The 13,336-nt window shown below is 41.1% G+C and overlaps 2 protein-coding genes across 3 annotated transcripts in view; one reads left to right on the top strand and one right to left on the bottom strand.

Annotated features, from left to right (window-relative positions):
- PRKD3 (protein kinase D3) overlaps window positions 1-6,446 on the top strand; it is a 41,329-nt gene extending 34,883 nt beyond the window's left edge. Inside the window, exons 16-18 of the mRNA XM_082481712.1 lie at window positions 1,374-1,641; window positions 2,322-2,407; window positions 3,279-6,446. Of these exons, the coding sequence (XP_082337838.1) occupies window positions 1,374-1,641; window positions 2,322-2,407; window positions 3,279-3,452 (528 nt within the window). The 3' untranslated portion in view covers window positions 3,453-6,446. The remainder of the gene's footprint in view (window positions 1-1,373; window positions 1,642-2,321; window positions 2,408-3,278) is intronic.
- Window positions 6,447-6,827: 381 nt separating this feature from the next.
- NDUFAF7 (NADH:ubiquinone oxidoreductase complex assembly factor 7) lies at window positions 6,828-13,199 on the bottom strand. 2 transcript variants are annotated; one of them, XM_082480939.1, is made up of 9 exons: window positions 12,877-13,199; window positions 12,616-12,696; window positions 11,757-11,867; window positions 10,513-10,723; window positions 10,003-10,061; window positions 9,190-9,303; window positions 8,232-8,375; window positions 7,723-7,896; window positions 6,828-7,343 (listed from the first exon to the last, which is right to left on the bottom strand). In XM_082480939.1, exons 1-9 carry the CDS (start codon window positions 13,192-13,194, stop codon window positions 7,131-7,133), a joined length of 1,425 nt encoding a protein of 474 aa, XP_082337065.1. In that variant the 5' UTR covers window positions 13,195-13,199; the 3' UTR covers window positions 6,828-7,130. The 2 variants fall into 2 exon arrangements, with proteins under 2 accessions (XP_082337065.1, XP_082337066.1); XM_082480940.1 differs by lacking the exon at window positions 11,757-11,867.
- Between the last annotated feature and the right edge of the window lie 137 nt (window positions 13,200-13,336).

The raw sequence follows: 13,336 nt of genomic DNA, 5'->3' as shown, positions 1-13,336 counted from the left end.
TGTATTATAGTTGTCTTTTTTTTTTTTTTTTTTTTTCCCCTTCCAACCCTCAACCTAGCTTTATCCTCAATGGTCTGTTTCAGTTTCTTTCCCCTGAGATGTGGATCATGTCTCATAACAATGCTGTGCACCAGCATTCTTTCTTTCTTTCGAGGAGCCTGAGAAGTACAACTACTGCCAGTGCTTAACAAAAGGCTGTGTAGACTGCATCTTTTTTTATGCTTGTGAAGAGTGCATGGAAATTGGTATTGTGGATTAATGAGAATAGTCTAATGGAAAAGGTGCAGGACTAGAAGCTTCAAGACCGGTCCTCATTTCTATTCCAGTGCTCTTTAACCCTGGAAACAATTTCTTCCCTGTTGTGCATATTCTCCTCCTCATTCTTGTCTGTCTTGCTTATAAGCTGTTGTGAAAAGGGACTGGCTCATTTGTCCCTGGTGTTGCTCAGGGACCTTCTTCATCAGTATGTGTGATGTTACATTGTAATTAAACTAAATAGCTTATTTCTGTAAGAGAAATGCTGTTCAGTGATGTTAGTATTTACGTACTGTCAACTCTAACCCATGGCAACTATTACCTTAGGTACCTTGGATAGTATGGATTTTTGTGGAGGATATAGAGAAATTAAAAGCTGCTAGGCAGCATCAGGGAATTGCTTCCAGTCCTGTGACATTAATGCAAAGTGGAGTGGATTTTTGGAGAGTCACTTCTGTCCCTTTAGTGCATTGCTCTTTTTTATATCCTGAGGAGGGCTTAGTAATTTGGGGTTAATGTTGGATTTGATCTGGATCCTTTTTTCTGTACAAGTGCCTGCTGTGATCAAGTTAAGGAACCATCCCAGAACCATGAAGATTTGAGCGTCAGTGCAGGCACCGGCTGTTGATGCTTTTTACCTGGACTGTTCTGTCCAGAGCTGGCTGGGTCTGAACTCTAGATAAAATTCATAATTTGATTTCTGTGTAGCTGAAGCCTCCAGCTTCAAGAATATGATTAAGAGGAATGTGATCTGGCTGGGATTTGTGTGCCTTGTGAAGGTGCAGATCTGCCTCTGAAAATGAGCTGAGTTTGGAATCAAGTCTTTTTTTGTCCTTATTTGCACACTTGTGGCCATCTACTACACAGATTGCCTCAGACCTGAATCTGTGCAAGGCCAGTTCATGTCTCAGTCTGAAGCATGCTCCATCTGCAGTCAGCAAACCCAGCAACCTAAAACCTTAACTGACTGGCTTACATAATGTTTTGTCTCTGTTCTAGTGCATACGATGTTTAAAACAGTGGCACAAATGGTATCAAGTACCCCTCTGGTCTTGGGCAGTAGCATGCTTTGGAGATCAAGAAGAGATTTGTCGGTTTAAAATATATTTCTTTTGCAGGTGAAGCTGTGTGATTTTGGCTTTGCACGTATCATTGGTGAAAAATCTTTCAGGCGCTCTGTGGTGGGGACACCTGCTTACCTTGCCCCTGAAGTGCTCAGGAGTAAAGGTTACAACCGCTCTCTAGACATGTGGTCGGTAGGAGTCATTGTCTACGTGAGCCTTAGTGGTACATTCCCATTTAATGAAGATGAGGATATAAACGATCAGATTCAAAATGCAGCATTTATGTACCCACCAAACCCTTGGAAGGAAATTTCTAGTGAAGGTAAAGAAATGAATTTTTCCTATTAGAACGTCCTTATATTTAGATAACACGTTCAAATGCTTAAACCTCAAGGTTCATTCAGATAGGAGTGTAAGAATTATTGATAGTTTGAGTTTAGTAGACTATGCCAAAATGGATGAACGTGAGCTGGCATATATTTGTGAGTGATAATTGTCAAATATAATGGTCTAGATCATTTTCAGGGCAGGAGGAGCCAATAGATTTAGCAAAAAAAAATTAATTGTGTGCATGAGGAGTGGGAAACTTCCCAAAACTCTCAATGAAAAGTGACATTGTGTGTGAGTAGTTGCTGAACGCTGATCTCAAAACATACTTTATCAAAACTATAATTACAGAAACGTTTCAAAGTTGAATCTGGAATTTTAGTTTTGTACATTAGCAAATGAAACAAAACCTGTATCTAAATGTTAGGTCTGAACAGTCTAGAAGTTTACGAGGTTGGTCTCTAAAGCTCTCCAGTGCCAGCTTTGTTACTAGTAATGAATATATGATTAACACGCAGGTAGATGTGGAAGGACATATACAAAAGTATACAATAGTGGAAGTACCTATATCATTTTGGAACACAAAAAAAATCACTTTCACTGCAGCATGTGAAAGATGATGGGAGTGATTTAGTTTTTAAACAATATAATTTTTGTTCTGTTCTTCTTTGTCAGCTATTGATTTAATAAACAATTTGCTTCAAGTGAAGATGAGAAAACGTTTCAGTGTTGATAAATCCCTTAGTCACCCATGGTTACAGGTAAGCCCATCTGCCTTTTTCACTATGTTTATAATGGTTTATATTGATTTTTTTGTATTAAATCCTTCAGAGGCTTATTAAAACTGCTACTATCAAAGTTTGTTAACAAGCTCTCATGGAGGCTTGAGTATTTCTGGTTTCAGCTTTACATTTTATGATCTGCCTGTCTGTTAATGACTTCTTTCCTCAAGGAAAACTGCCTTATTGTGTCTCCTGCCCCTTACTTTCTGTCTGACACCAACACAGGGTTTTGCTCTTCTGGCATCTCTCCTGAATGCAGGATGAGTGCATGGAGCCCCACTGAAATCAGTACAGAGACAAACACTGTTTGCTCAGTGCTGAAGCGGACACACAAGCTGGTGTGTGCTAGAACTTGTAGTCGTTTGGGATGGAGTTTATCCGCTTGTTTGTCACAGGTTCATTTCACAATGGTTTCACAATACTGTATGCACATATCTGTGCATACAAATAACTTAAAAGACTTTAAAGGGAAAAGTCAATTAATTTTGAGTACAAACAATATTGGAATTAGTGTAATTTCATATATGTGTATATACACAATTAATTTTATAATAAAGCTAACATAGCTGTCTTGTTACAAAAAGATTTCATGATTTACAGTATTACAACCTTAGATACTAGCCTATTTAATTTTGAACCATTTTTTGTGGACACTGTTGGGGTATTTGAAAGGGGTGTTTGTTTTGTGGGGTTTTTTTGGAGGTTTTTTTTGTTTGTTTTTAACAGATCTTGTTGATTATATTGTGTGGGTATTTATACTAAAAGTAGAGACAAACTGCAGAATTTATCTGTGGGGAATGTAGTGCTGCTGTTTCTTAAACTGCTTCCTTAAATCTCTCTTACTCCTTAGGATTATCAGACTTGGCTTGACCTCAGAGAATTTGAAACGCGCATTGGAGAGCGTTACATTACCCACGAGAGTGATGATGCGCGCTGGAAAGAACATGCTTATGAACACAACCTTGAGTACCCCCAGCATTTTATTATGGCTCCTAATCCAGATGACATGGAAGAAGACCCTTGATTTATTCGTTATGCTGAATTGCAGCAAAGGACACTCCAGACAGAAACTGAAGATAAGTTTTGGAACAACTGTTGCTCTTTCTGAATGCTGTACACACAGTTCAGTGTACAAAGCCCCAGAGGATCCTGCATTGATGTGGGAACAGACTGTCGTCTGACAAGCTTTTCTCCATCTCTGACTTAAACTATGAGTAGTTCCGGGACAGTGGGATAAGCCCTGTTGGGTAACATTTCACCGAGCTGTGTGGCTTCAAAGCCATTACTACGGTGTGATGTGTACAGTTTGAATGGTTTGTGTGTTTTTCAAGTTTTTTTTTTTTTTTTTAAATAGCCTACACAATAAGAATTTTGTAATGGTTTTCTAATCCCTATTTACTAGGCCATAGAGGACTGTTTTCTGTTACTTAGATACATCTCCTGTTTCCTAAACTGTGCATGGTGAAAAGAGACTGTAAAAAGAAATCAGTGCAGAATACCTTGGCTAATAGCAAAACATGGTGGTTTAGGTCAAATACAGCTTCATAGATGAAGGAATAATTTGCTGCTGTTAATACATTTAAATATGTTTGTCTTTGCCCTAATTGAATTTTTTCTAGATATCCCAAAAAAGAAAAGCCCATAACTTCTTACATTCCTCTTGAAATGCTGGCTGACAATCTAATGAGATGACAATCAAAGCTATGCTAGTCCTTTATTTTGTCTATTAAACCAGAGCAATAAGTCACAACAGTGTGTTGCTGTGCAAGGCTGGCACACATCGTTGATACACACCAAAGGCATTTTGCCTTAAAACTACACCAGTAATGCACAGAAAGCACACAAGACTTGATGTAGCATATCCTTTCACTCTGGAAAAACAGCTTCTAGCAGAAGGATGTGGAAGAATAGGGAAAAATACATGCAGCTTTCTTCTGTTGTTTTGAGCAATTAGATTTTTAAATTTTTCTAATATTTTTCTAATTTGTTTTAAGGTTCCCTGGACTTACATCAGGAGTAGTTTTTAGCCTGCTAGCTTGTATCTTTTAACTCTGCTCAAAACCCAGAAGCAACAGTAGATATCAAATCACCTGTTGCTTCTGCCAGGGCAGCTGGATTGTAGGAGAAAGGGCTTTGCCTTCTGACCTTAACCTGCAGCCCCTCCCATTCTCTTTACTGTGCTCAGCATTGCTGTTTGAGCCGAACAAGAGTCCAAAACCAAATCCTAATTCAGTTTTTTATGCAGATGCCTCAGTTGATGGATTCCCAGCCACTTACTGGACTTGCGGCACAACAGAGAGGAAGCAGCGGTATTCTTTGGAAATGATTCCCTTGGAGGACATTGTAACAGTTAAAGCTCATAGTATTTCAAAGAAGGTTGCGGCAGTGAATGCTAAATGCAAATGGAAAAGGGTTGGAGTTTGTTTGTCCTATTTTAAAAAATGGAAAAGGTGGAATCTTTCCTTTTGTGTGGGATAACAGCATTGTGCTTCTGGAAGGTGCTGAATGGCTGTACGTATCCCTTATGTGCCAAGCTGCTTAACTGGAGCTTGGTTTGAAATACTTTTCAAAATACTGATACGCGCTTGAACTGCAGTCAGTGAGAGGCTTTGGGGTATCTCCTCTCTCTCCTACAAAGATATTTTTGTGTGTGTGTAGATAAGTATTTTTTTCTACTGTTGTTATTCAGGTAAGGAAGCAGGTGAGCAGACTTCTAAGTTGTTAGATATACATAAAATTTTACATGGTTATTTCAGGGCTGGCAGCTGCTTGCAATGACAGTGACCTGGCAGTACAGTCAGTGGCAGTTGCAGAAGTACGTACCCATAGGTAGGTATGGGTCTTTAACCCACCTCTTCTTTTCCACCACGACACCCTTAATCTACCTGCCACTGCATTTTGTAGGCTGAGCTCTGGCTTCCCTGTTAGGATATACCAAACTCCGTACAAAACATTGGTGCAATCTGTGTGGGGCAGTTTCCTACAGCCAGTAGTGGGCAGAGCGTTTCAACCCTTCTGACCACCATGTGTCCTCTCTTTGCACAGGGGACTTGCCTGATGGCTGTGCCTATATTGGGGGTCATCCTCCCCCTTCTATGCTGTTAAGGCAGTGCTAAGGAATTCAGAAGAGGCAGGATTTGTCCCTTAATGTGACCATCCTGTTAAGGAAGATTTCAGGATTGGTTCTTCAGAGAGGCACTATTTTTCATCTTTAGAACCAGAACAATCACCTATGAAGTTGAGTCTGGAATTTGCCCAGGCTTGGCAAGGGAAGCAGCGCTTTTTTTCAACTTCCACTCCTCAAGTGACCAAATTTCAGTGAAGCCATTGCTATCTTCCATCCTAACTGTAATAATGTAGATATGGTTTGGTTTTAAACTTCAGCTTTTATACTTGAGCTGTCACTTCAGGTTTTCTTGTGGGGTGGGTTGGTCGGTTTGTTTTGTTTTAAGGGAGGAAAAAAGCCAGCTTGGTCACTTGAAAAAGCACAACCAGAATAGAGGGAGGAGGGGACAACAATGAAGCAGAAGGCTTGGCTGATGTCTCTCCCCATGAAGTCTGCTCTGCTCCGCTCCAAAGTATTATAAGAGCTATTTATTCTTCAAGTATTAAAAAAAAATTAAAACGCTGTTGGCCTTTGGAGATTGCCTGATCATATATGCAGACTTACGGGGCCAGACAATAGAAGCCACAAGCAGCTAATAGTTTACTCCTAATGTCTGTCAGATTTTTGGTTCCTCAACTATCTTTGGAGTAGTAAAAATAGCAAAGTTTTTTATTCCATTTTTTCTACACTTACTGCAAACTTTGACAGCAGTAGGTTACAGTGTTTAATATCCTTACCCCTAGATGAATTAAGTTGCGTTCATTCAAGAAATAGTGCTATGATGATGCTAGAAAAAAGCTCATGTAAAATTTATAGCCTCAAAAAGACACTGTCAAGTACTTTTATATTTTTATACATCCCATTGTTTGTAAATATCCTCTGATAAGCTTGAAAATAAAATTTATTTCCCTATCAGACTTGTTCTTTTTCTTTACATATTTCTTTATGCTTTCTTGGTTGTGGATGTTATCAGATATGCCCTGCTGTGGTAACACTGTTAGCAGGTGCTTTGGAAATAATAACTATTTTTGCATGGTTCCTGTCACCATTCTCTTTATAAAAATATCTTCAAAAGCATCAAGGCATCTTGTGTTTTAAGCAAGTACCAAAGCTGAGTACGTTCAAAGCCTCCTTAGCATATCTGTTACTGACATGTTTTTAACTTGGTTCCACTAGTAAATACTTCACTCAACTCCATTGTAAGACCCTTGAAACATGGTTGACTCATCTGTGTATGCCGGTTTCTGTTTGTGCAGTGTTTGACTTCTACACACACTGCTTTGAGTAGGTCAGTCAATAGAGTAAAGCTAGTGCAGCACACTAAGCCTGAAATAGCACTCCCTACCAAAATGTAGCTAGGCCCTGAAGCATAATTGCTTGGAGAAATAATGTGACATTTCATGTGCTTTTAGTTCAAAGATAAATCAAAATATTTAGTTCCTACCTTGCTGCGGATGTAGCTATATGCTGATTACGTTACTGCAAAACAAAACCATAAAATGCAGGACTCTATTCCTTTTTCTTTCATTTTTTTAAAATTTAATAAGTGGCTATTGAAAGCTATTTCTATCAGACATTTTGCTACAGTATTTGAAATTACTTCAGTAAGAGTTCAGCAAATCCAGCAACAGGTGGTAAGGGAGACTTTGATTCTGGCTTCTCTTTCTTGTCAGGATCTGCAAGTCTCTGGTGAGGCAGCAGGGCAAAAAAGTTAAAACAGTCCCCCATCTTCTTGGGATTCATCAGCATATCATAGCTGTGACGTAACTGCTCATGAGTTGCTGTGTCACGTGAATTCTGCATGAGCACCTAAAACCAAAAAATGTAAGTTATAGCCCTTCCTGCTCTCTTATAAATTCCCTCATACCTGCAATCTCTTGTTGCATCCTTTTCACTTATGCTAATGTAACTGCCATAACATCCAGTAGAACTGGCGAGATTCCTGGTGGAGCTCATACATCAATGTATGTAAAAAGTTTTGCATTAAATACTCTTAAATATAATACAATCAGTTTACTGTGAGGGATCCGGAGTAACATGTCTAGGAGAAGCAACTCTGATCTCACAGCTGTATGTTGTTTTGAATAATTTTTTTTTTAAAAATCAGAGTTTTATAAAAGCTCTCTTGCTGCTTAAGAGTATTGCTGGTGGATTAGGAGCGTTTATGTACCTGCAAACACTATCGTACCTGCAATCGGAGGTCAATGCCCATGTTTTTTAAAAACTCCCGCTGTTTTATGGGGCCTAATGTGGCTGTTCTTCCCTGTGTCATCTTTCGAAGATAGCTGAAATCAACATCTGCTGTCAGGTCTGCTGTACCTGGAGCTCTCAGCACATCGTGGAGTTTGTGATTCCGGAAACCCTGAAAAATTAAATTGGAAGATTCTACTCAGCTGTACTAGCTACCATAGCTGAAGCTAGCAAAGACTAAGTTGTGTGTGTCAGTGGTGAGAATACCAAATCTTACTTTGAAAATTAGATAAATGTAGCAGGGGCTCAGATTATCCTGTCCATCTGACAGGAACCCTTATGAGCACTCAATAAGAACTCAATTACTCAGTTTAGTGATTGCAGCATAATGCAGTTTTTGCTGTTACCTTCACCCAAGACCTTTCTCTTACAACACCACAATGATCCAAGTGACAAATAAAAGATAACAGAGTATTTTGGCTTTTTATTTCAGGGTAAACGACTTACCCGGAAAGTGTCAGTTTTGGTTCCATCATGGCCATAATCAGCAATGAGTGCAGCCCCACCATCCTTTTCTATACGACAGGCAAGCCTCTGAATGATAACACCAGCCTCAGGGCACACTTCCACATGATCTCTCAATTCTTCAGGCTAGTGCAGAGGTCAAAGATCAAAACACCTCTATTAGCAAACAAGTACAGGGGCAGGCGTTACTCATAGTTTACATCTTGGGATTGTCATAGCTTCACTGGGGCACAGAGGTCCAGGGTGTATTCCAGGCTACCTGGAGCTCAACCTAGTTTTTGGTAACCCTCCTTTTCGTTTTCTGAGTGCTGGATTTAAGTCCGCTCTTCTATAATCTATAGTCAACTGAAATTAACTTTTTTTTTTGTAACAAGTAAGAACACTTGCATCAGGTAATGAAAGAATGAAAATCCGCTTTCAGCTGCAAGCACGCTTCAAAAAGGCCTTTCTGTGTGAAACTCTGTAGTTGGTTTTAATCTCAACTATTTCATTTTGTAACTTTAAGACTCTAGTGAACTTCAGAAAAACAAAAGTCTTGGACGCTTTCCATTAAAGGTCAGCAGAGCCCAGAAGTACCCAGCTGCTCTGAGTACACAGACAGCAGGTTGACAGCCTGGCTTAGGCAGGGCCACTGTCGAGACAGTGATGTGACACATGCAACACAGAACTCTCCCTGTCACTTGCTGCTTTGGTTTGCTCTCTGAAACATTTTGTCTGTTTAAGTTCTGATTTTGCAAGGTTTGATGTACGTGTTCATTTTTGTTTTATATTTTCAGAGCATACAAAGTTAAATACTTCGAAAGTTTTGCAGACTGGACACAGTAAGCTGTATTTACTCATTTATAGACTGAGCCCTCCTCTTGCTGTCAAAGTAACTGAGAAGCAGTAAATGTACTTGAAAGAATCAGTAAAGTATGAGCTCCCGTAGGTGCAACCTTACCTCAATAAAGTTTTCTGTCGCAGGAGTACTGGATGGTGACAGGACAAACCGCAGCTGGTCAGGAACTTCGGGATCTATATCAACCAACACTTCACGCCAGCCTTTCTCTGTTCTCTGTTTAATGAACCCAGAGTACTCGTTTTATGCTCTAGTGGGTAGACGCACTATCTTGGGTTTTGAATTGATGTGTCATGCATTTTCACAAAAGTTTTAAGAACATTATACGCTATTAATTCCAATAACTGCCTTGCAAAAAGTCTGTGGCAGAGATTGGTCTGCAGAGCCAAGAAATGCAGGTTTAATTATACTTGAAAGGAATGAATGATACTGTTGAGAAAAATGCTGCCTCTTCTATTGGCAGTGCAATGTTTAACTTATCAAAAAAAACCAACTTATTCTACCAGTGATTTTCATAAATTATCAAATTGAAGTTGAAAGTTTCTTCTGAATGCTAACTAGCCTTTATTTTGCTATTCTAATTACCATTCAAGTAACAACCTTTCAGAGCATTGTCTTTGTTAGTACTGGTACATAAAATAATGTTGAACTTAAAACTTCTTAGTGTGGCATAAGAAATAAACTTGAGATTTATCTAAGCATAAAGAAATCTTCAAATTTCTACAAGCTTTCTCCATTCAAGAACAGTTACTAATTTTACAGTTATCAGCTGAATTAAGCCCTATTTGTCCAAGTTCAGTTAAATATATTTTATCACCACAGAAAATGTGTCTAGTTTGGCACCCTAATTCTATTCTTCCTCAGAGAGAAAAGGCATTTAAACAGACGGTCACAATTACAATAATCTTGCTGTACCTGAAACTTATGTATTGGCAGGGCATCAAAAAACTCATGTGCTAGGTAAAAGCTGTAGCCTGCGGGGAGGTAAAATAGAATGCATTAAATTATTAATGCTTCCATGTTTTTATGAATTTTTATGAATTACGCTAGTTAATGTGGCTGTGAAATAATTATCATTACTTCCAGCTTGGATACATCAAAGACAGCATTTCTGCAGCTAGCTCTAGCTTCCAGTCCATGAATTTTACATCAGTATCTCATGAAAGGAGATTCAGGGAAAGCCAGTAAATGGTTTCCCATGAAAAGAAAGTCAGAAATTGGGTAGCTATCCCAAAATGAAGGTCGTGAGAATAGGTAGCAGTTATGAAACTGAGTCAAGATCCTGCTTCAGACTCATACAAGAAGAACAAATACACTAACTACTTTTCTATCCATTATGAAGGCTAGCAGAGCTGTCCTCTGTTATCATAAGGTGTAAATGGAGGAAGGATGCCATCCCTGTAACAAGACGTTCAAGCTCCTTACCTGGTGGCACATCTTGAATGTCTCTGTACCAGAAAATAGGAATTCCAGTCTTGCTAACGCCTTTCATATAAGCAGACGCGTCCTCAGGGTTTGACTGCACCCTCCCTTCTGTCAGCATCAGCGCTTGGATCTCGCTGAGTTTGGGACTCACTTCTACCAGATGAATAGAGACATCACATTTACTTAGTAAAGAGGCAAGCTGGTTGAAGACCTATAAAGGCAGATGAATTCTATTAGGCACAGTCACATGGTGTATACATTAAAGGTTTAGGAATTAACCATTAATCTTATTACTTATATTCAAGATAGGATTGAATTTAAGAGAAGATTTCATTTAAGAAAACAGTCTCAAGTGAAAGACTGCATTTTGCTCCTCCAGAAGAAAATGGGAATTTCTTCATCGATTTTAGTAAAAGCTGCTACATTTTTAATAAAGTTAGCAAAGTACACCATGCATTATATAGGTCTAAGGACAGCAACATGAAAACCTAATATAGAGTAGTAATAGCCTGAAAGTGAGTAGCTCCTCTAATACCTGCAGTTGGTTTAACATTAGGAGAAAAGTGGTTCTGTTTTCCCAGACACCATAAACAAAAAGTGCTCAATATCCTACATTTCACTGTGGTTTTCTTCTTTTTCATTAACATAAGTAAACATAATATAAGTTCTTCTAAGGTACTAAATCCCATTAGAAATTTGTTTCTGAATCAGTAGATTTTAATTAATAGACAGCCAAGCAAGCATGATAGACTGGAAAGGGTAACTAAAAAGAAATAAGCTCCTGGAATTCCCCAAAGGAACTGACACAACCTCACTCCTGTGTTATTGTCCTCCTCCCCTTCCTCCTGCTGCTTGCATTGAGGTCTCCCTCCCAGTTACACACAGCAGCACCCTCCTAAATGGACTTCGGTTTGGTTAACACTTTCCGATACAGAAGTAATTCATAATGGAATATTCCTGCCGTCCTCTTCTATCAAGCAGTGTTTGAAAAATTACATGTGTGTCCGCACAATGTGCACACACTGGGCCATGTTCTGTTTTCAACTGAGAGACCTGGTCACTTCACTGAATAGCAGAAACTTGCACATATTCTAATTAGATTCTAAGCTACAAATCTCCTGACTGAACTTATTTGGTTACTAGGGAAGGCTAAACCCTGACAGCAAAACTTCACTCCTTCAAATTTCAGCATAGCCACAGAATAAAGCCAGAAATAGAGAATATTAAGACTAGTTTTCACCTACCCGTAATATATCATCAGTAAGAGTGCCCCTCCCTGGGCCCAGTTCCACCAGCTGGAATGCTTTAGGTTTGCCTGTGGCTATCCATTCACTAATATACCATATTCCTATTAACTGACAGTGAGAAACAACACAGAGTTACAATAATAATTTGAAAACTTGTGACAAGTTATACCTGCCTTTTGCCTGATAATAACTAAGGCATGCAATATTCTCTCTCAGGATTTTAAAGTTAGGAAAAATCATTACGATAAGTAACTTTGCCCTCTTCATGTATTAAAATCGCAATTGTTTGCTGTCAGCCCAGCAGAAGCAACTCTCCATCAGTAAACAGGTGGGATTCTTTTTCACTTTTACTTAAGGCTCAAAAGCAGGTCACTGCCCAACGGCCTCCAAACAGCTGTTCTTCATGACAACGCATTTACCAAAGTGTCACCAAGAACAGTCTTTAGCCAGTTTTCACCACTGGAAATTATACACAAACCAGAGTGAACCAGACCAAAATCTGAAAATTACTTTTGAGTAGAGTTTTCATACTAGGGAACTACCATAACTTTTTTTTTTTTTTGTTATAAACAAGTTCTATATGGAAGTAAGAGTTACTAGGCACAGGCAGTATCCCAGACTCAAACCCACGAAAGGACTCGCTGATCTTCCAGAAAAACAAAACACCTCTTCCTCCTCCAAAACCAATTTTTGTTTTGGGAAATAACTTGAAGCTTCGTGTCTATTGCTCACGGTTGCTATTCAAGTATTTTGACGTGGGTGACACACCCGAACACCGGCTTGGAAACCCCAGCCGGCCCCATACAGCTTAAAGAATGAAACGAAGTTACTTAAGACACAGGGAACCGTGCGTTACCTCGCCAAACACCTGACTTATTTCAGGTGAGGTGATGAAATCGCCGCTTTCGCCGATGCCGCCGCGGCGTGTGTAGTAACCCTGCGGGGGAGGGGGAAAGGGAGAGAGGAGCCGGGGCCCGGTGAGCGGCGCGGCGGGGCCGCTTTCCGCTGGGCCGCGACACGGCGGGCCCCGGGCGCTCAGGCGCAGCGCCCCCGGCCCGCAGCCCGCGACGACCCGAAGCTCCCGGGCCGGCCCGGCCCGGCCCGGTCCCGCCCGCACCTGGCCGGGGTTGGTGAGCGCCTCCCGCATGTACTCGGCCACCGTCACCGGCCCGGTGGCCCGCAGCTTGAGAAGCAGGTGCCGCAGCATGGCGGTGTCCCGGCTGGGCCCCTCGGCCTCCTCCTGGCCCCCCGCGCCCGAGAAGGGCCGCGCCGCCGTCGGGGCTGTGGGGAGAGGAGCGAAGGGCCCGGGGCTCAGCGGGGCCGCCCCGGGGAAGGGGAGAGGGGGGAGGTTACCATGGTGACGGGTTAGCCGACGGCGGCCGGCGGGGCCCAGGGCGGCGGCGAGGAGCGCGCGGCGCGCGGGCAGCAGGACCATGGCAGCGGCACGGCCGCCCGTGCGCCACTGCTCCGCCTCCTCCCCGGGTCCTGGCCGCTTGGTAGCTACGCTGGGCCCCGCTGCCTGGGTGCGAACGGGTCTCCGGCTAAGAGCCGGGTGAAGTGCCGCTGAAATTTTTTCT

Source organism: Vanellus vanellus (assembly GCF_965231255.1).
Source record: "Vanellus vanellus genome assembly, chromosome: 3".
Taxonomy (NCBI): Eukaryota; Metazoa; Chordata; class Aves; order Charadriiformes; family Charadriidae; genus Vanellus; species Vanellus vanellus.
The sequence above is the reverse complement of the archived record's forward strand: the minus strand, read 5'-3'. Positions and strand labels throughout refer to the sequence as shown.